This window comes from Thermobia domestica, chromosome 8 (assembly GCF_964235325.1).
Source record: "Thermobia domestica chromosome 8, izTheDome1.hap1.1, whole genome shotgun sequence".
Classification (NCBI taxonomy): domain Eukaryota; kingdom Metazoa; phylum Arthropoda; class Insecta; order Zygentoma; family Lepismatidae; genus Thermobia; species Thermobia domestica.
Genome location: NC_137461.1, coordinates 144,311,670 through 144,332,298, shown reverse-complemented (window position 1 = coordinate 144,332,298; position 20,629 = coordinate 144,311,670). Strand labels below are relative to the sequence as shown.

The following is a 20,629-nucleotide window of genomic DNA, read 5'->3' as shown; positions in this document are numbered from 1 at the left end:
ATAGGGGCGTAGAGTTCATGATAGCAGTGGTAGCGCCTTTTCGCCTTGAATAAACAAAATGATGCATTAAAATAACTGATTTAAGAAGAATGTACAATATGAAGAACTAACTCAATTACTAGTTCTTCGCAAGAAGTGGATAGGTTTGTGGAAAGTATTTAAACTCTTTTTCTGTTAGGATACGAATGAGATATTAATATCAACTTAAAACATCGAGAGTGCCACTACTCATCTCAGTGACTTCGAAAACTATTGACTGGACACTAATACCGATCGTTTCAGATAATTTTTACACGTCATTTCCTTTCCATCCTACCTCTCACCCCATCACGATAAGGGCTGAATTTGAATATAAACGACATCGAAAGTGCCACTATTCATCTCAATGATTTCGAAAACTGCGGATAGGACATTAATATTGGTCGCTTATTTTATTATTATATTTACGTGTCATCCCCTCATTCCTTGACGATAAGTTGACTTATGTAACAAAACCCATCAAAATCATTTGAACGGTTAGCCACCTCCTCTCCACTCTTCGTCTCCTTGCCGAAAACATGCTAAAAACGTAAGTTAGGCCATGAATCACTCAAATACAAAAAATTTCATTGCTGCAGTCTAGGAGTGAAGAAGCAAATACCGTTAAATTCATTCTTATTTACACAGTGTATATATATATATATATATATATATATATATATATATATATATATATATATATATATATATATATATATATATATATATATAGAGAGAGAGAGAGAGAGAGAGAGGGTGTTAATGAACTATACCAACAAACTGTAAGAGGTGATTCCTTACATCAAAATAAGAGAAAAAGTTCATACGAACTTGTAGGGAAAAGTGCATAATTTTAAAGATAGGGTTGTCCAAAACAGTGAAAAAGCCAAATTTCAACAGGCTCTATTTCGAATTCGACAAACTGTGGATGGTGGTCCTTATCAGCATAAAGAGAGTCACGAATACGCAATCCAAAAATGCATATTTCATTAATTTTCAGTGGGTGTACAGAGTATTCCATAAGGGTGAAATTCCCAGACATGCCTTCAACCGAATTTTGAAATATGCTCTGACTTTATGATTGGTCCAAAGTAGGCAAACGATAAGTCTTGACAGCAGTGAACACGAAATCCTTGGCGCGATGTCGGAAGTGTTAAGGTTCATCAGCAGCACGGTTTCTCGTACTCGGGAAAACGCATACTACAGTGTTTTCTTTCACGCATATAAGTGAAGAAAACTTGAAATATATCGTGACGGAATACATCGCAGCACACGTCATTCCGAATACACACACACAAAAAAAACATGGAACTGCCGGTTCCTAACACTTCCGACTTCCCTCCAAAGCATTAGGTATCTATTCTTGTCAAGGTTTACCTCTTCCCTACTTTGGACCCTACTTGAAATCAGGATATATCTGAAAACTCTATTGAGAGCATATATGAGAATTACACCCTGTAGGGAATACCCTGTATACCTATTGAAAATTGACGAAATATGCACTTTTGTATTGTGTATGCTTGACTTCCTTTACGCTGATAAGGACCACGATCCACAGTTTTCCTAATTCGAAACAGGGCCTGTTGAAATTTAGCTTTTTCGCTATTATGGACATCCCTAGCTCTGAAACTATGGACTTTTCGCCATAGGTCCATATGAACTTTCTCACTTATTTTGATATGAGGAATCACCTTTTACAGTTTGACGGTATAGTTCATTAACACCCTATATATATATATATATATATATATATATATATATATATATATATATATATATATATATATATATAAGGTGTTTCAAAAACAACACCGTCAACGTTTAGGAGGTGATTCCTGACACCAAGATAAGACAAAAAGTATAGGCCAACCTGGGTGCAAAAATCCGTCATTTCACAGTTATAGGCTGCCGAAAGCATGAAAAATAAAGAACTTTGAAGGTTTGTAGTTCCGAAACTTATGGGACCTACCGTAGTCGGGTCAAAACTTCACCTAGGAACTAATATGTGCACTATCCAAAATTACATGTTTCAGAATCCTGCGGTACTCACGGAACAATCTTTATAGAGTTAGTTTGGCTGAAGATGTTATTTGAAGTACTCATCAACAACCTCTATAAAAATTGTTACGAAAGTATCGCAGGATTGTGAAACTTGCATATTTGGATAGGGCATATACTAGTTCCTAAGTGAAGTCTTGACATGACTACGGAAGCTCCCATAGTTTTGGAGCTATGGACCTTTAAATTTAATTTTTTCGTGTTTTCGGAGTTTATAACTCCAAAAGGAAGCATTTGTGGACCCAGGTTGGTCTATACTTTTTATCTTATCTTGGTGTCAGGAATCACCTCCTAAACGTTGGAGTTGTTTTGAAACACCCTATATATATATATATATATATATATATATATATATATATAGATAGATAGATAGATAGATAGATAGATAGATAGATAGGGAGAGAGAAAAAAAAAGAGATTTAGATATACAGGCATATCTGTATTCAGAATAAAACTTTAAGAATAATACGTTAAAAAATGTAGAATGTTGCACATTCTTGTTTTGGAATTATAAATATTTTAAATTTAAAATCTGACCCAAGGAAAGACATGTTGTTACTAATATGAGTACGGTTTCGGCAATGTACGATTGTCTTCATCAAACACATTATTTAACACAGAATAGGAAAAATAAGTGTTTGCTTTGTACAGATGTTATATTTATTTAACGTATTATTCCCAAATACCCACGGTGCTTCATTTGAGAATAATTTTATCTCTCATACTAAATTTATTCTTAAAAGAGCTGTCTGATATCATTCTTGTATTATTTTGTATGGAATACCCCAGATTAACTAACCGTCTTTGTTACTATATTTATAAATGTACAATCTCGTTATTTTTGCTATTCTAGATAACAAACATAGGCATTAAGGTGTGCTAGAAGTCTTAACAATCAGCTCTAAATTTATAAGTGTTCTTAAATGTCAGTACAAAACGTGGGAACGTTTTCTCTGTTACTGCATATTGTTATCGTTGCATTTTACAAAATCATAAATAAAAATGAAGAGGAAGAGAAATTGTCCTGTACAGTACTTTCATTGGAAAAGGCATTTACTTTCACCAATTGACTCCTAGTAGTAGATCGTGCACTTATGACTCAGCAGGCATTTTTGGAATCACGATCTTTCATAAAAATGAAAGCAGACTCCTTCGGTAAAATGTATGTATTTCTTTATTGAGAAGGTGCTATACTTCAACTTTTACTACTTCGTAGAAACATCAAAGTACATGCGCTTTCTCTTATCGGCATATGATTTACTTTTCATTTGTTACTCCATACCAATGGAGTAGTGAAAGGCATATATGAGTCCAGATCTGCTTGCCAAGCATAATATTAGCTATTATGTCTAACATTCTTGACATTCAAATTTCTATCAACAGCAAATTTTATATTGCTATTCGTTCATAGTTCTTCGAAAGTGACATAACGATGAGTTAAACCTTTCATAAAAAAACTACGGTATCTATTTGTAGTAGTATCAAGAGAGGTCCCCTCCTCAAGTGCGGATAACTCACACTGTGTATAATTTTAACTCAAACGTTAGTTGACAATCAAAATTTACATAAAAATCATTTATTGACACTATTTTAACTTGAAATATGATTGAATATAGAAACTTATAATTACATATGTACATGTTGATGTTTACAATACACATTTTTGAAGTCTTCGAATATAAGTTCGTCAATCATATAGGATTTACGAACCATCTGGTGTAATGAATACATGGTTCATCAGTCCTTGTATCAGAGTATTTAATTTTTTGAAATTTATTGCAAATTTACAAGAGACTAAGCATGAGGATTTTTATTCACCTCAATGAAATCTAACGATCGATATGTCTCATCTTTGGATAATTTCTTTTTCCGTTAAACGTTAATAGTACTGTAGATTCTTTATCTTTTATTAGTAACTGAAATACCAATTCTTCACACGGGAGAATGGCTGTTGGGATATATTTTAGTCCCCTTAATCTTTAGGATATGCTTTTCAATGAAGGTGCAATGATAATAATCTGTAAGATACTCTACTTTTAGTATACATTTGGAACACCCTATCCTCATAGAATACGAATTTTGATCGAAATGGCATGATAAAAACCCACTTGAAGTAGATGCTAAGTTATTTCAAACGGATCTCTCGTTTTCCTGACCGCAAAAACCACGAATTCGACATTATTCTCGATCATTTTTGGTATTCTAGATTTTACCCCTTCTCACCACGCCAATGGGAGCTGAACGTGGAGTTAAATAGCAATGGGAGTGTCTGTATTCATCTTAGCGATTCCGAGAACTATGGATTCAACACTAATATAGGTCATTTTCGATCATTTTTAAATGCACCCCCCTTTCCACTCCCCATAGTTGTGCTAGGGAGTCTTACCTCCACAGTATTGTGTTCCAGATTGTAACTAATATATGTACCAAGTTTGGTTAAAATTGCTCCAGGCGTACCGGTACCACAGTTACGATAGAACATAAATACACACATACTGAAGTATTAGAACAGAATAAAATACAGAATAGGAAATCTGGACGCTGTATTGATCTGTATACCGTGTACTTTACTTCACAGAATACAAAAGAAATAGAGAGATATTAGCATTTAGAAAATAATAACTTTAAAAAAGGTCATAAATCCATGTGTGTAAATAATAGGGCGAACTAAGTATTTGAATTAGTTGTGTTGTCTGGGAATAATGTACTAGTTTTGATAATTAAAATAGTTTAGATCTATACTTGAATTCACACAAATTAGTTGATACTACACATTTCATTTACCTTTTCCTTTCTCATCGTTTCTATTAATGATATTTGCACGCAGTAAGTCCCAAAGATCGAAATGAAACTTAAATCTTTCGTTGAGAGTCGTTCGACATTTCATATGAACCAATTCTTGAGAATTCTAGTACCCAATTCTCGAGAACAATTGGTGAGAGTAATGTCAGTTCATTTCTTTGTTCAGCGTCTAATTTTGAGATCGAGTTCTGTAAGACGGTATACAAGTCAACTGTTCTTTATCATATAGAAGTCAACTGTTCTTTATCATTGAACTTGGGATATACTTTGATGAGAGACGCTTACTGCACCAGAGATCAGATCAAGATTTCCCGTAGCCAAAGAAGCATTCAATAATTAAAGATTGATCTGAACCAACAGGTTTAATTGGTCAAGTGCTTTATGTAGAGTATTAGAACGTATGGTTCAGAGACTTGGATATTATGAAAGTTAGAGCAAAAATATTTAGAGAGGTTCAAAATGTATGTTGTAGGAAGATGAAGAATGGACAGAGAGAGAGTATAAACAAAGATGTTTTATAACGGATAGGAGAGAAGAAGAAACTTTTACCTAGCATCCTTAGTACGAAGAAAAATTGGATTGGACACATCTTGCGAAAAAAAAATGTTTATTCCATAGCGCTATAGAAGGAAAGATGGAAGGGGAGCAAAAGCTAGAAAGAAGAAGAACAAAACTTATCTATGATTGAAAAATACAAAATATTGGAGTTAAAAGAGGAAGCTCAAAATCGAGAAACATGGAAGAAACATTTCCAGTCCCAAACCTAAAATTAAAAAAAAAATCATTAGTCCCAGCTGTCAAAAGGCAGAATACTAAATAATAATAATAATAATAATAATAATAATAATAATAATAATAATAATAATAATAATAATAATAATAATAATAATAATAATAATAATAATAAGTGTCTTACTATTAGGATTATGTATGTCACTGTTAGGAGTAGGACTATGTGTGTCACCAATAGAGAAAAATAAACAACAATAGACACAGTCTGCTACTTAACAGGCATTGTTTAACATATACACTACATCTGTTCTAGTACACTTAAACGTCAATCATTAACGGCAACGAACGACGTACTTTTTGGCGCCATAAATTTTTTTCTCGATTTTCTCGAAAACTACGCATGGGGGCTTGTTCTCGAACATCTTACTTTGTTTAGCTCGATATTTTCTATCAATCGTTATGTATTGTGTCTTTCGACAATATTATCTATATTATATCTATCTATATGATCTATATTATATATATAAAAATGAAAGTAACTATGTTGATAACTTAATAACTCTTGAACCACTAGACCGATCTCGATCAAATTTTCAACGAAGATTAAGCCAAGGCCTGGGATGGTTTTTATAATTTCGCTTTGATGGTGCAAGTTGGAGGAGGGAGGGGTATATATATATGATTGTAAATGACCAATATTAATGTCGAAATCACAGTTTTCGGGGTCACTGAGAGGAACTGACACTTCCGATGCCATTTAAATTCAACTCTACCCCCATTAGTACTCCTAAAGGGAGACATGTAAAAGTAATTGAAAATATCTATATTAGTGTCGAATTCATAGTTTTTGGAGTCTCTAATTTCACTGGTAACAATTTTGATGTCCTTTATGTCCAAAATGAAATGTATTCTTCCCATGCGAAGAACGGGCATTTTACTAATAGGTTATAAAAAATAATCTTTAAGAGTTACCCATAATTTTGGGTTATTTCTTATTAACCCTATAATGTACTGACGTCTTCCTAGTATCACAATGAAAAGCTTCATGAAGATATACTTCAATATCAATTTTATCTTAATAGATGGTGTAGTTCTTGTACAGGATCGACTTCTAGATTTACAAAAAAAAAAAAGTTTTTCCGAAAAGTAAGCATCAGAATTTATTATTACGTATATCATTTTTTTTTTCCAGCTCAATGAAACTTTTTTCAACTGGCGATATGTTTCTCCTCTGAACAACTTATTTCCTGTTAAAAAGCTAATGATAGTTGTAGAATTAAATTCTAACTTAACGTTTTTTCATACATAACAAAATATAAGAGATATAATTGTATAACCTATATTCATTTTCGTTTTCTTTTTATTTTCCAGGGTCTGCAGGCCATCCGATGTCCCGCCGGTCTTTACTTCGATATAGAAAAGCAGACGTGTGACTGGAAGGATGCAGTGAAGAACTGCAACCGGAAAAATAAGGAACGGAAAGTGAAACCGTTACTTTACACGGATGAGCCGCTCTGTCAGGTAACGTATAAAATGACTCTTTTTCTATTGCCTGCAAACACACACACACACACACACACAATAACAAGTACCTTGAACTTATGTGTGTGCTCGTTACGATGTATCACTCCGTGCAGCCTTGTGTATATCCTTGTAAGAACTGTATGTACTGTGAAGAACAAGTTATGGGTAAAGCTTTCTCATCCGATGGTTCTCACATCGGTTTCTCATACGATGCAATGCAAGTACAGGGTGCGCTAGAAGTATTTGAACGTCTCTAACATTCTTTGGGGGAGTCATTTACCTAATCATCTTGATATATGTTCTGTGACATTGACAGATCACTTTCAGAAAACATAAATATTCGTGCACTATGGTTCTCAACTAATATCTTCAAATTGACGTCACAGTTACCTGCTTCTAATATCATCAAATGCAATGTCTTTCGCGTTCTCCTAATTTTTCTTTGAAAATGAAATGAAATCTTTAAGTTTTACGTCCCACGGTTATGCCGGTTAGGCTAAAGGAGACGGTGATTATGAGAGATGAGTGAAATGGTGGAATGAAGAAAGTGGGAGGAAACGGGAGAACCCCGAGAAAACCCACGAGCACGGTGTTTGTCCACCACAAAGTTCACTTGGCGGGGGCTGGGATCGAACCCGGGACCCCAAGCACCAGAGGTGAACGCTCTACCACTGAGCCACCGCGCCCCCCTTAATTTTTCTTTGAATCGAGTACCTGGCTTATAGTTTTTCTTCAAGGGGGACACGATTGCCCAGTGGTAGAGTACTCACACCTCGTGCGAAGGATGCCTAGCGAGGTTATTCCGTATGTTTGTTGTTGCAGTTTTTGAATAAAAAAAAAAACACTTGAGGAAAACCTGAGAGGAATGAAGGTTCAAAATACATATTTAAAAAAATCAAAAGTAACTATGGTTGGAATGCAACAGTCTGTATCAAACTGTGTAGCAGGAATTAGGAAATAATGTAATCCAAGTGAGTAATTTTCAGTACCAATGCACTCTTTAATCCGGGTAACTCCGGGAGTGTCAGATTAGTGATCTTGCCGGATTATCGAACGTCAATACAGTTTTAACGGAAATTCCTAAGATAAACCACTCAGACAAAGATACAAATAATTAAAACATGTATTTTATATGTTTATGCACATTCTTAACCTATGCAGATAACCTACAAAGCATTTCATCATTCTAGCAAATATGGAGTTTAAAATATTATCCTCATTTATAATTCAACAGAGTGGAAAATTAAATTCAAACGTTGAATATTCATTTAATTGAATATTCTTGTTTTAGTAGAAAACAAAGTATGAAATAAAATTAATACAGTGTAATAATATTTTAAACAAGTTGTAATAAGGTGCTGTATAGGAAGGAAAAACATACCGTATATACGTGAGCGTTATTGTTTAGGAAAAGGTCTTTGATATTACGTTGCTTTCGTAATTCGAATCTTTTCTTCGAAAAATCGTTACATAATTTATAGTTATACAGACTTGTACTTTTGTTGAAATCCACTAACCTCCCGAAAGAAAAGGCGAGCAGATCGATCGATGCCGAATTAAAGAGCGTCTTCTGTAGTAGTAGTACTGCAATTAGTAAAAATATGAAGTGCGAAAAAATAAAAGAAAATTTAACTTACCTGTATAAACTGGAGAATATTTTTTAACTCTTCTAAGACGATAGTAAAGAGGATTATGTAAAATTCAGATTTATAAAGAACAGGATTCCGTTTATTATAAGGATTAAGAATATATAAATATTTTCTTAAATATTTTCTCACTCACACAGCCCATAACTCTTAAATGTTTTGAGTTTTAGATATTAGCATTACACGAAACGTACAGTGTTGTTTAAAAAAAAAATCTGGTCAGCCACCTCTCTTCGAAAAATCTTGTACTCTTTACACATAATTGGAATTAAATCAAATAAATGTGGATTTTCTTTGGTTATTTGAAATGTTTGTTTAAAGGGAAAGTATTAGAATTTCCTAGTAAAGTGGGTGGCCCCAAGATTTTTGAATCAATCTGTACATTTGTGAATGAATGGGATATGGATAGCCACTGTGAAACTCCCCGTTACGCATGAAGATGTTAGCGGATTAACTTCATTAACGAACTTAGCCGAGATAATGACTCTAGCTATCTATTGCAAAAAGAAAAATCAAATATTCGCTTTCGCTCAGAAGTTATCGTGTAAAGAAACTAATGTACGAACGAACTAACATTTCGTTCCTGTAAGATCTCCATATGAATAATCCAAATAAAAAGAATGGTTTGTGGCTTTTGAAACATAGGTATATTTTAATGAAGAATAATGGAGAACATATTGCTCGATCGAACACAATACTATTGTGAAAATGTTAGGAACAGGAGGGAAGAAATAAATAATGTTAAATGTAATTAAACAGAAACAAAAGATCTCTCTTTTAACTAGTAGATTCAACATTAGACTAAGGAAAAACTTGATCAAGTGCTATATATGAAGTATTGGATTGAATCGTTCAGAGGCCGGGACATTACGAAATTTAGAGAAGAAATATTTAGAGAGCTTCGAAATATGGTGTTGGAGGAAGATGAAGAAGATAAAATGGACAGAGAGAGTGATAAACGAAGATGTTTTAAAACATATAGAAGAAAAGACGACACATTTTGCCAACATCCTTCGTAACAAGGCCAATTGGATTAGACATATTTTGTGAAGAAATGATCTCCTATAAAAGGAAAGATGGAAGGAAAGCAAGCAATAGGAAGAAGTACACAACTGATAAATGATTTAAAAAGTAGAAGAAAAAGTTGGGAGTTAAAAGAGGAAGCTGAAAATCGAGAAATGGAAGAAAACATTTCCAAGTTCAAACCTAAAGCTAAAAAGGAAAATTAATCCTCATTAGTCCCAGGACCTGCCAACAGACAGAGTGCTTGATAATAATAGTAATTAAACAGACAAGAATAACTTTAGTTAATGCATTTATTTTGTTCTAATGACCGTTGTAAATCGCCCTGGGGAAGGAAAAGGAGAAGGAAGAGACCACGATTAATGAGAGATGTTAAAACAACAGCTATATCACGTCAAAGGGATTAGTGCTAATAATGATGCCTGTGCAGGATAATAGATTCTCATTTTAAGCAAATAACCTGCTAGTGATGGCAAAGATGATAAATCTTTATTATATTTTTCTGTAAATAGTAAAATCATTAAAATAAAGACAGTATCACGTCTATATAAGAAAATAGATTCAATGCATAGAAGAAACTTTGCATCTTGTTAAAACAAATAGAAAGAGCAAAGAGGAAGACTTTACAAGGGAAAACTTGTGGATTTATTAGAACGAAAAGAATCTCAATTAAGAAAGTTTGAACGTTGCAAAAGGTACTAAACCTTTTAGTAATATTCATTTCTACTTAACTTGCAGAACTTTCATTACTTGTTATATTCTTTATTTATATCAGTACTTAGAGGGCATAAATTAGGCCTAGAGAACAGAATACTCTGTCTCATCATCAAGAGTTCTGAATTCAAACGCTGAGATTGAACTGTCCGGAACTGTCCCTCAGTCGGGAAAATGAATGCGAAGAGTGTGTCTTTACATAGATCTTGGTCGTATATTTTACACTTCTTTGGCATTGCTCACTAGCAACCTATGAATCGGTCAAGTGGGGTTGTTGCCCCAGGTCCCACGCCATAAGAGGGGAGAGTTAGGAAGAGCCTCAAGTTTACTATTTCAAATTCATTCTTGGGAATCAAAATATTTAGAGATGAAGAACTATTGTGAAAGACATTTCCACGACCGTATACTGTTAATATCTTGAAGTGCACACATAGTGGAATATCATTATTGCTGACGTGAAAAAATCCAATTCGCGCAAACTAACATATTCATACTAGATATGGAATTATTTTGTAAATTACTGAATCCAGAATCCGACGTGAGGGCAATGGCATTGTTCTTGTTTCTTTATCGTTGATTCTTGACGGTTCCAGCATAGGCGCGTCCTCCAGCGAGATTTAAGAGAAGGTAATTACCCACATGGATCTTCGAAAGGGGTTCGGGTCTTCGTTAGGATTAGGAATGAGATTTCTGGGCTTTCGGCATCTATGGCCATGTTAACCAGCGTTTCTTTCAAGAAAAATGTTCCGGGAGACACACTTAGTATTCGGAGGGGCACATATTTTCACATGTTTTATTCTATTTATTATTATATTATAGACTATTATTTTGGTCTCCTCCGGGGTGGGGGGGCACTCTCAGAACTCCGGAAAGTGTCTGGAAGAAACATTGATCTTAACCTGTCATGTACGGGAGATGTCGTCCCTTGGCAATCACACTATCTGAGAAAAGGAAAGGAAGGAAGCAGCTTGAGACCTGTATTCAGGTCCCATCCCGGCATTTGCCTGGTGTGAACGAGGAAAACTCAAGAAAACCTCACTCAGGACGGGTGGCCTGAAAATACTTTTATACTGTTTAGACCAAGTGTCCCCACTGGGAATCGAACCTAGGACCTCTAGCACCAAAGACGAGAGCGTTAGCAACTACGCTACGCGGAATCACGTTTGTTTTCGTGACATATGTCAAATCGTGTTAGACTCGCTTACTTACCCACTATAGTATTTAATATATTTACTGTAATTAATAATTTATAAAGTTACAGGATGTGTGTCAATAAGAATTATTTTACATGAAGTGTTATGTGCAACAAGATGTGTGTATTCGCGACTTCGCCTGTGTATCGGTCTTTTTTTCCTCGCTCCTTTGGAAAAAACTTCGGGCGTTTCTGCGTTTCAGTTAACAGTGGTCGCAGGCTGTATGTGGAAATTTCTTAAGGAAGTAAATAAGTCAAATTTTGCCTAGCTGGAGCTGTAGTAAAATCATGTAATGAAACTCTTTCGGAGGCGAGATAATGTGGTGGGGATGAATCTGTTCTCAGCTAGGTAATATTGTAAGCTAGTCTATGTATTCACCAACTGCACCCAATTTACGTTACAATGTGATTCGGAGTTTTTAGCTAAAAGATCCACTCCTCATAGCCTCAGTGTTGTTTGCAAACATCATCAATGGATTTTGCCTAGAATGAATTAGATCTTGTTTGAATTTTTTTGGAATATCGTTTGTATGAATTTGGAAACTTTTGGAAAAGCACATGATCTGTTACGAAGGAACAGGAAAGGAACTTAATTGCTAAAATCATTGATAACACACATGACCAAAACTAGTGGGAAGAAACAGGAGAATTTCAGGAAAACCCATAATACGGTGCTGTCCACTATAAATTTACATAAATCGATGTTTAATCTGTAATCTTGCGCATTCACTCCCCCTCCTCTAACTTTCTTAAATAAAAAGAGTGTGTAAGAAAGATAAGATCACAGTCGGTTGGTAGCTTAAACGATTGGAGAGTCGTCATTTTTCTTTGTTGTATATTTCACTTTTTAATACAACACTTTAATCGAAGTAGCTTTAAAATTCACTAAAATGTATCAGATCGAGGTTTGACAAGAGATGCTAACGTTGTTTCTTTCGAGGTCGAAGAATATTAGAAGTTCTGGGTTAACTGGCTTAAATTCAATTATACTTAAAAAAAAGATTTTGCTGTTATTTTAATTTCTCTTTCCTTCTTAGAAGTTCATTTCACATACAGACTAATTTTAGTATTACTATATGTAAGAAATACAAGGTAATATAGAATATGAAGATACAATTATTAATTTTATTACTTGTCCGAAACAAATAAATGACCTCATTAATGAAATACAGATCTGTAAAATATAAACTAAAATTAGGGATGGGCACGAGACAAGATTTGAGACTGCCTCGTCTCGAAAATGTGCTGTAAAAGTGATGTCTCGACTCGAAAAATATATATTTTTCTATTGGAAGAGCTGTGTCTCGACTCGAATTTGGTCAGGAAAATTCTGTCTCGACTCGACTCGAGCGCATTCCTAACTAAAATCATTAAATCCATTTGCTACAGAAATAGGATTTTATTTCTTTATTTTAAATTTTATTTATTTATTGTTGTTAAAAACAAATTACATTTTTCTGAGCGGAGTCCTGAGAAAAACTAAACAAAAAATTATGATACCCTAAGAAATAAAAAAAGGAAACATGAATATAAAAATTGCTTTCGGTTCGTTGAAGATACTCGTATAATCGCTAGAATTCTGCACCTACGTACAGGCCGATATGTAATAATAGTTTATTTGCCCTATAGGAGTTATGATGCCTGTCGAATTTTTTTGAAATCTCGACATTTGAAAACTATTCGGAGTTTTTTTTTCTTTATTCCCATGTACATTTATTACGAAGTAAACATAATATGCTACATACAAAAGATTTACTGTTGGAGCTAAAGTGAACTATCTAAATTAGCGGGTATAATTGATTTAGAATTTAGATTGCTGGGCTTTCGGCAACTATGGCCATTTAGCTCGTCACGTATGAGGGATGACGTCCCTCTGCGAGCACACTATCCGGGGAAAGGGAAGGAAGGAAGGAAGCGGCCTGGGACCTATAAGTTAGGTACCATCCCGGCATTTGCCTTTTGTGAATGAGGAAAACCTCATTCAGGATGGCTGGAATGAAAAAGCTTTTTTACACTTTTTCGACCGAGTGTCCCCACCGGGAATCGAACCCGGGACCCCGGACATAATTGAGATACTAGTATCTTTGTATATGTCTATTACCATTAAGAGTGTCATGTTTTCAGGAGTATTTCGTGTTTATGTAGGCTATATTTTGTTGACGATACAAAATGTTGAACATACTGGCTGTTTTGAGAACCATCAATAGTCCTCAATTTCTCAGCTTGACTGGAAACTATGGACTTTTTCGTGGCTAATATAGGGCTCACATATTTCTAGATTAAAAATCCGGGACATTCTATGGAAATGAAGATAAAACATGTTCATAGTTATGCACAAGTTTCCTTCTGAAATATCAGAAGTATTTAAATAATAAGTCAACACTCATCAAAAGTGGATGATGGAAAGTAACTTATTCCTATCAATTGAGTATCGGTGACTGATAAAAACAGGATATTTTTTTTCAATATCGCACAATGATATTAACTTGTCTTTTGGAGGGAAGCCTGTACATTTGGAGTTCCCAAAAATTTCTGGGGAGAGCAAGTGATGTAAAGTCGGGATGTCTTAGAGCCCTAGGCTAATAGTTACCGTTGCAGGCTTTTGTGTGAATACTTTGGTTCGATTTTCAAGCATCCGGAGACAAAGCTCTCGTTTCACAGTCGGAATGTTTTGATTTGACCCCTGCCAAAGATGTTTTCTTATTCTCCTATGCAAATACAAGGACATTATTTTTTTTAATGTAGGCTCATTTTAGATGACGTTCAGAAGTGTTTTAAACTGATATCATAGCTGTTAAGGAAACATATATATATCCTTTGTCAGAATTTAATTCGTTCATTTCTCTTTAAAAAAAAATAAAGTAGTCTTTCATTTACTTCATTGGTGTATTGAAGAGAATACTAGATTTAAGTCTCCTCCCAAGTAGCGTCTTGCATTGGGTGACTATAAAGACTGAAACTAATGAGAAGAACTGATAAACGGAACACGATGCAGATGTGATCAGTATGTCCGTCATCAATCTCAGTACCTTATCAAAAATTCTAACATGTTTCCTTGGGTTCATCTCTATCTATACAGTGGTGTCAGGATGGTTGTCTCCTCTCAGATAAGTTTCAAATTCCAAATCTTAGTGGCGTGAACTTTAATTTCAAACTTCTTCATACCGTAATTTTCAAGACGTTGAGGTAAGATGACAGCGGTACTATTTATCAGCCGTGTTCACTTCTTTTCTTCATTATTCTTAATCTGGAAACATATTTTTTTTAATATCTAGACCAACATGGGGTACGCAAATGCATCATTTTGAAATTATAGCCCGCCGAAAATCGTAGGAACCGTACATAAAGAAGCATAACTCGAAAACCATGTGTGAAATGAATGTCGAATAAAAACGCCGTAACATTAATGTTTAAATATTTAACAGTTTACATTTTCTGATTTATCATTTATCGTTTATATAAGAATTCGTAAATTTCCTCCTGTGCTCCGACGTTAATCCTGTCACCGTCTCTGCTTCAAATCCACTGGTATATTAATGGAATCTAAATCAAAATAATCACTAAGTCACTTTATTCGATGGGGTTCTCGTGTTATTTATTTCATCCCTTCGAGCAGCTTTTCGAGACTGAGAAATGTCGCATTTCTGTTCCACGTTGGTTTAAATCTTTCCTCATGTTTTCGAGTAAGGAATTATTTCTCAAAGTGTGACGGTGTATAATATGTACACCGTCATGTGTATATATATATATATATATATATATATATATATATATATATATATATATATATATATATATATATATATATATATATATATATATATATATATATATATATATATATAATGACTATTGTGGTAGGTTTAGCCCCGTCTGAAAATAAAATGCTGTTGAATTATTGGCAAATAGAGGCTTGCGGAAGCCTGTGATCGCAGTTCAACGGGACAGATGCTCTGAATAATTATATGGATTATGATATTTATTGAAAAACTGAAGTGAAAACTTTGCGTTGCATTAACATAAATCCACTTGTTACAAGACTCGATCGTCTCGAAAATATTGCCTTTGAAATATGAAAGTAAACAAATTGCAATAAATGCAATACTTTCAGTTTTATAAGGGACTGGAGGTGCTTATTATTAGTACTAATGTTGTATTTAAAGTTTAGTCTTACAATGCTTTTTGTTTTTTTCTTGTCCAATAGGATGGCTTCTTAGCTTGTGGTGATGGCACCTGCATAGAAAGAGGCCTCTTCTGTAATGGAGAAAAGGACTGTAACGACGGGTCTGATGAAAACACGTGTGGTAAGTACCTACCACAAACTTCATTTTTAACCTGGCCCTAGTGTAGCATATAATACCTGTATGATCTTGTTAGCTTCAGTAAATAAACCGACTTAATTTTTGAAAGTATTATCGGGTAAGTTCTGAGTTTGGACAGTAATTGAAACTTGTGTGCGCAGTGTTACATATTATATTCAAATATTTGAATGAATTATAAAGTATAATCCATTATAGTTAGGTTCTTGATGAAGATTATTTTGCAACACAGTTCACATTTGCTAATTCTCATAAGCCCAGTAAATGTTTTGTCAATTTCACATAAATTGCTACTATGCTATTCCTAATAAGATTATAGAACTAAGTGTAAAATGAAAGAACCTGATTCATTTTTGTAGATATTTTCACCCCTTAGTATATACCCATCCGTAATACTCAGGGACAGCTCTCAGAGACGCCTCCTTACCTCACAGGGCTGAAGAAGATAGTTGGTAGAGTTGTAGGTTAAAGGGGCCAGGGTTTTTCGTTTCAAACTGGTCGTAATGTATTCCTAAGGTCCCAGATATTGTTTTCAGAAAATTTTAGACTGCTGTTAACTCAAAACTTTGTCCAAAATTACGATATTATGGACAAGGTTGACATAATGTGGACATAATGTGGACATAAATTTTCTCGTTTGGGTTTGTGCAATTCATCAGGTTTGCGTGCGGGGTCTGAAAGTTCTGAAAATACCATTTGGGACATTAGAAACTCATTGTGATCAAGATTAAACCGGTAAACCTAGGACCCTTTTATCTACCCCGCCTACAGATGATAAATTCCATCGTAATTTGGGGCATTTATTTTTCAGTTTTCCACGGTCTGAAAATTTCTAAAAAATAATACTTAGGACCTCAGGGACACACTGTGATTAAATTTTAACCGAAAGACTGCGGGCCCTTTTCTACACACTTATGATGCTAAATAGTTAAAACTAAAAAGTAAATGTTGTGATTAATTTACTCTTTATTGTTTAGTAATATTTTGTAAGCCAAAAGACAAGTTGTACTAAGGAGTAAATCTTCCTTAAAAATTAGGACATCTTAGTTTCTTGATCCCACGCGATTGCTACGAGTATATGTATTTGAGTATGTACTTCTCAAACACTAAGTTTTAAGATGCTATGAGTAACTCAAATATACAGTAAATACCTTGTTGTAAGAAGCGTTATAATAATTATTATTATCAATGGGAGGAAAATTGAGCTCTGGAACTATGCTCAGTCGTGCTTGAAGCATCTATATTGTTACAGCTTTACAAACAAAACACAGACACTATAATTAAGATATTTCAACATTGTATCATTGTAGGAATAACATCTTATACAATACTGAGTTTACTACTGTGGAACTGCACGGAACGATTCTATCTTCCGCATTGCTTAGGAAAGCAGTATGCTGCAATCAAACACTAATAAATGTTTTCTTCGATATCCTTTTATACCGTACGATGAGAAAATGTAGTATTTTTAGTTAATTGGACAGTTTTAGAAACATTGGTAATAGTTTCTATCAAACAAAAGGGAAATCTTGTTTTTCAGGAAATATACATTGTGAAGTACAATAGTAGTGTCATGTGTGAAGCTAATGAGAGAAATTCCACATCTCTTGAATGAATGTAAAATATTTCTCAATATCTCTCACAACAGCCCAGCAAATTATTTTCCACGTGCATTCATTCAATATTTTTTCTTACATCAGCTTAAGAAAAGAGGTGAAAATGAGCAAGATTCAGACGTAAGAGTAGTATTTTTCTTTACCATCTAATATACAGATAATTCATGACCTATGAAGTTTCCATTTCATGCGCTTTGTTCTGTGTTTACAGCGAACAAGAGGAAAAAATGTATTTTTATATTTCAAAGCAGTTTTTGTAGAAATCCTACTGTTTTGAGATTTTTATTGTTATACCGACAATGCGTTTTGTTTTATTTCTATCAGTTGGGGTTGTGGTAGCTCAGGGAAAGATTGCTCATATCTAACGCGAGATGTGTGTAGCTGGATCAAAGACCATGTGAATTTGTAGAGGGAAACATTCGTGTTCATGAGTTTTCTCGGGAGTTCTCCCTTTTTTTCTCATTATTTAATAATAATTCACATTCAATAATAATCCATTTCGTGTGTTCTACACATCATAGCTGTGGGGCATAAAACTAGAAATTACATTTTATTTAAAGTTAAATTTGGAGCAAATAAGCATATATTGCTTTTGAAACATCAATAGTTAATTAAAATAAATTCTGGCCGGTAGAAAAAGGAAATCTTATAAATTACAAATATATTCTTGTTGCAGAAGGAATTATGAGTTTATGTTTCTTGGAAACATCTACCTTAAAATAATTAAAGATTTTCAAGGATTAACTATTAATAGTTTCTTTGAAAATTTTTGTTTCTTAAGTTATTTGTCTTACGTAGAAATTTCATTATTTTGTTATCTTATAGTCTCACAAATAAAAGTTTTCTTCATATATTGCCGTATGTCTCAGTAGTCCTTCGACACATGCAATTCTAAGAATTTCCCGTTATATTTAGGTTTCACGAAAATTTTAATATCGGTTTGTGCTTTTATCCCGTATTTTTCTTGCCTCATTTTATTTTTCGTTTCAATTTATTTTCTATATATGTTTGTTTGCGTCAAATTTAGTAAACAAGTTTTCATCTACTTATATTGCCTTTTTTTATAATATTATTTCCCATTAATATTAATAGGAAACAGCACAACATTTTCATCAATTACTATTCAGAATCTATGCGCTAATTAGCTCAGAATTGAGTTCAATACATTATTGAAATCTCAGAATGTTTATAGTTCCCCGACGCAGCGCTTATGTTTCAGAGTACATATCAAATTCAATAAAAAAGAGAAACAGGATGTATGAAGTGTCGAGTAATTATTTATTTCCTTCTTATACATTCTTTTGATTCTGTAAATTTTCGTGAACTGGTAATATTTCCAAGTACAAGAAAGTTATTTAAGTCTGAGCTTTATAGAAAATCATTAGGGAAGGAAAAGCTCAAGTGAATTTGAACTCGCTTCAACGAGTTTCTCCAACTAGAACGAACAGTATTATACAATCATTCACAAAATCAACGGGCACATTTTATATGTAGATTTTATCACAGAGTGACGTTTCCTGGTGAAGTAGCTAATGCTTGTGCTTTCTGGGTATGTGCTCCCAGGATCGAACCTAATGGATAATACTAGTCCCGAAAACAAAAACAAAATAATTCAGACCCCACTGTAATTAGTAGGTTCTCTTCCGTAGAGTTATGATTCACTATGCTCATTTTAACGAAGAATCGAACACCAAGAGCCTTATGGAGAGTCGTTCTGACGCGTGATTAGTGAAATACTAAAGAGATCGACTAACATATGTTTCCTGCAGTAGTCAGGCCTTTAGTATGACGCTAATCATATGTCAAAACGACTCTGCATAAGGCAGCAATAGTTTTTATTCAATTAATCAAACCTTTTTTTCACATTATCCTTGTATATTTAAAATTCTACAATAATATTAGTGTAGAATGCGAAAAAGAAATCTTCTTCAAAGTAGGTCTCATTGAGTGAACAAAATAGCATGAGAAAAGGATAAATTCTCTTGTGTAGTTTTCGAGAAAAGATACAAGAATAAACTTTTGTCACACCAAATGTCATTTTCCTGGCCAACAATAACAGGGTCAATAACACAACCTATTGAAATATATCCGTGAAAAGCCGTTTATTTCAACAATAGCAAGTTAGCGGTATACTCTAGAGTTAATAAGATATAAGACACTATCATTTATCCTTAAACTGTAATTTTAAGTGTCTCTCAATTCATGTTTTTGGAGTTTTTATTATTTATTTATTTATTTTTGAGTTTCCGTTAACTTTATCCGTCACCGGATAAATAATGATCAACTAAGATAGTATCTTAATATATCCGGAAGAAATGAGGCTGTAGTAGATACGAATTTTATAGGTAATAAAATGAAATTATCTCAATTTCGGTCGGATCTAAAAGCAACCAACTTTATTTTTCAACATACACTGTAACTATCATTTTGAAAGAAGTTTAGAAAATTCATACAAGTGTTTTTGTACATCGAAGGCCATTTTGCTACTAGCAGTTTTTATTCTCTTAATTGCATCTCATGGTCGTTCATTAAGATAGGTGAAATAAGAAGGTGTTAAATAGGAACACCTTGGCATATACAGAAATGCATTGTTTAATTATTGTTCTTTTTATGTGATAGTTGAGTTAGGTTTCTGCCCCCAGTGTGAAATATTTAAATCACAGGTGGAAATCTAAAGCCAGAAAAAACAGCTACGGTGAGTTATGATATCTTTACTTTTCCTATACAGAGCCCAACAAATTACTATTAGACAATTAGTTTCACTAGAGTTCAGCGTCCGTTTCAACACTGAGGATATATGAAGCGTGAACCTACAGTTTAAAGTTAAATCCCAATCACCGTAATATGTCCGAATTTTGAGTAGTTGGATCTATCGGATGACTTAACCAAACAACTCATCGAGCTCGGGAGTCCGTGCACCAAAGGTACACTCTTTAATATGAATTTCTTAGCAAACAGAAATATTCTGAACAGAAAGGACTGTGT

The 20,629-nt window shown here is 33.9% G+C and overlaps 1 protein-coding gene across 1 annotated transcript in view; it reads left to right on the top strand.

Moving 5' to 3' along the window:
- The window catches only part of serp (chitin deacetylase-like protein serp), a 77,093-nt gene that overhangs the window by 39,388 nt on the left and 17,076 nt on the right, over positions 1–20,629 (top strand). Inside the window, exons 3-4 of the mRNA XM_081769107.1 lie at positions 6,982–7,131; positions 15,914–16,013. Coding sequence (XP_081625233.1) covers positions 6,982–7,131; positions 15,914–16,013 — 250 coding nt within the window. The remainder of the gene's footprint in view (positions 1–6,981; positions 7,132–15,913; positions 16,014–20,629) is intronic.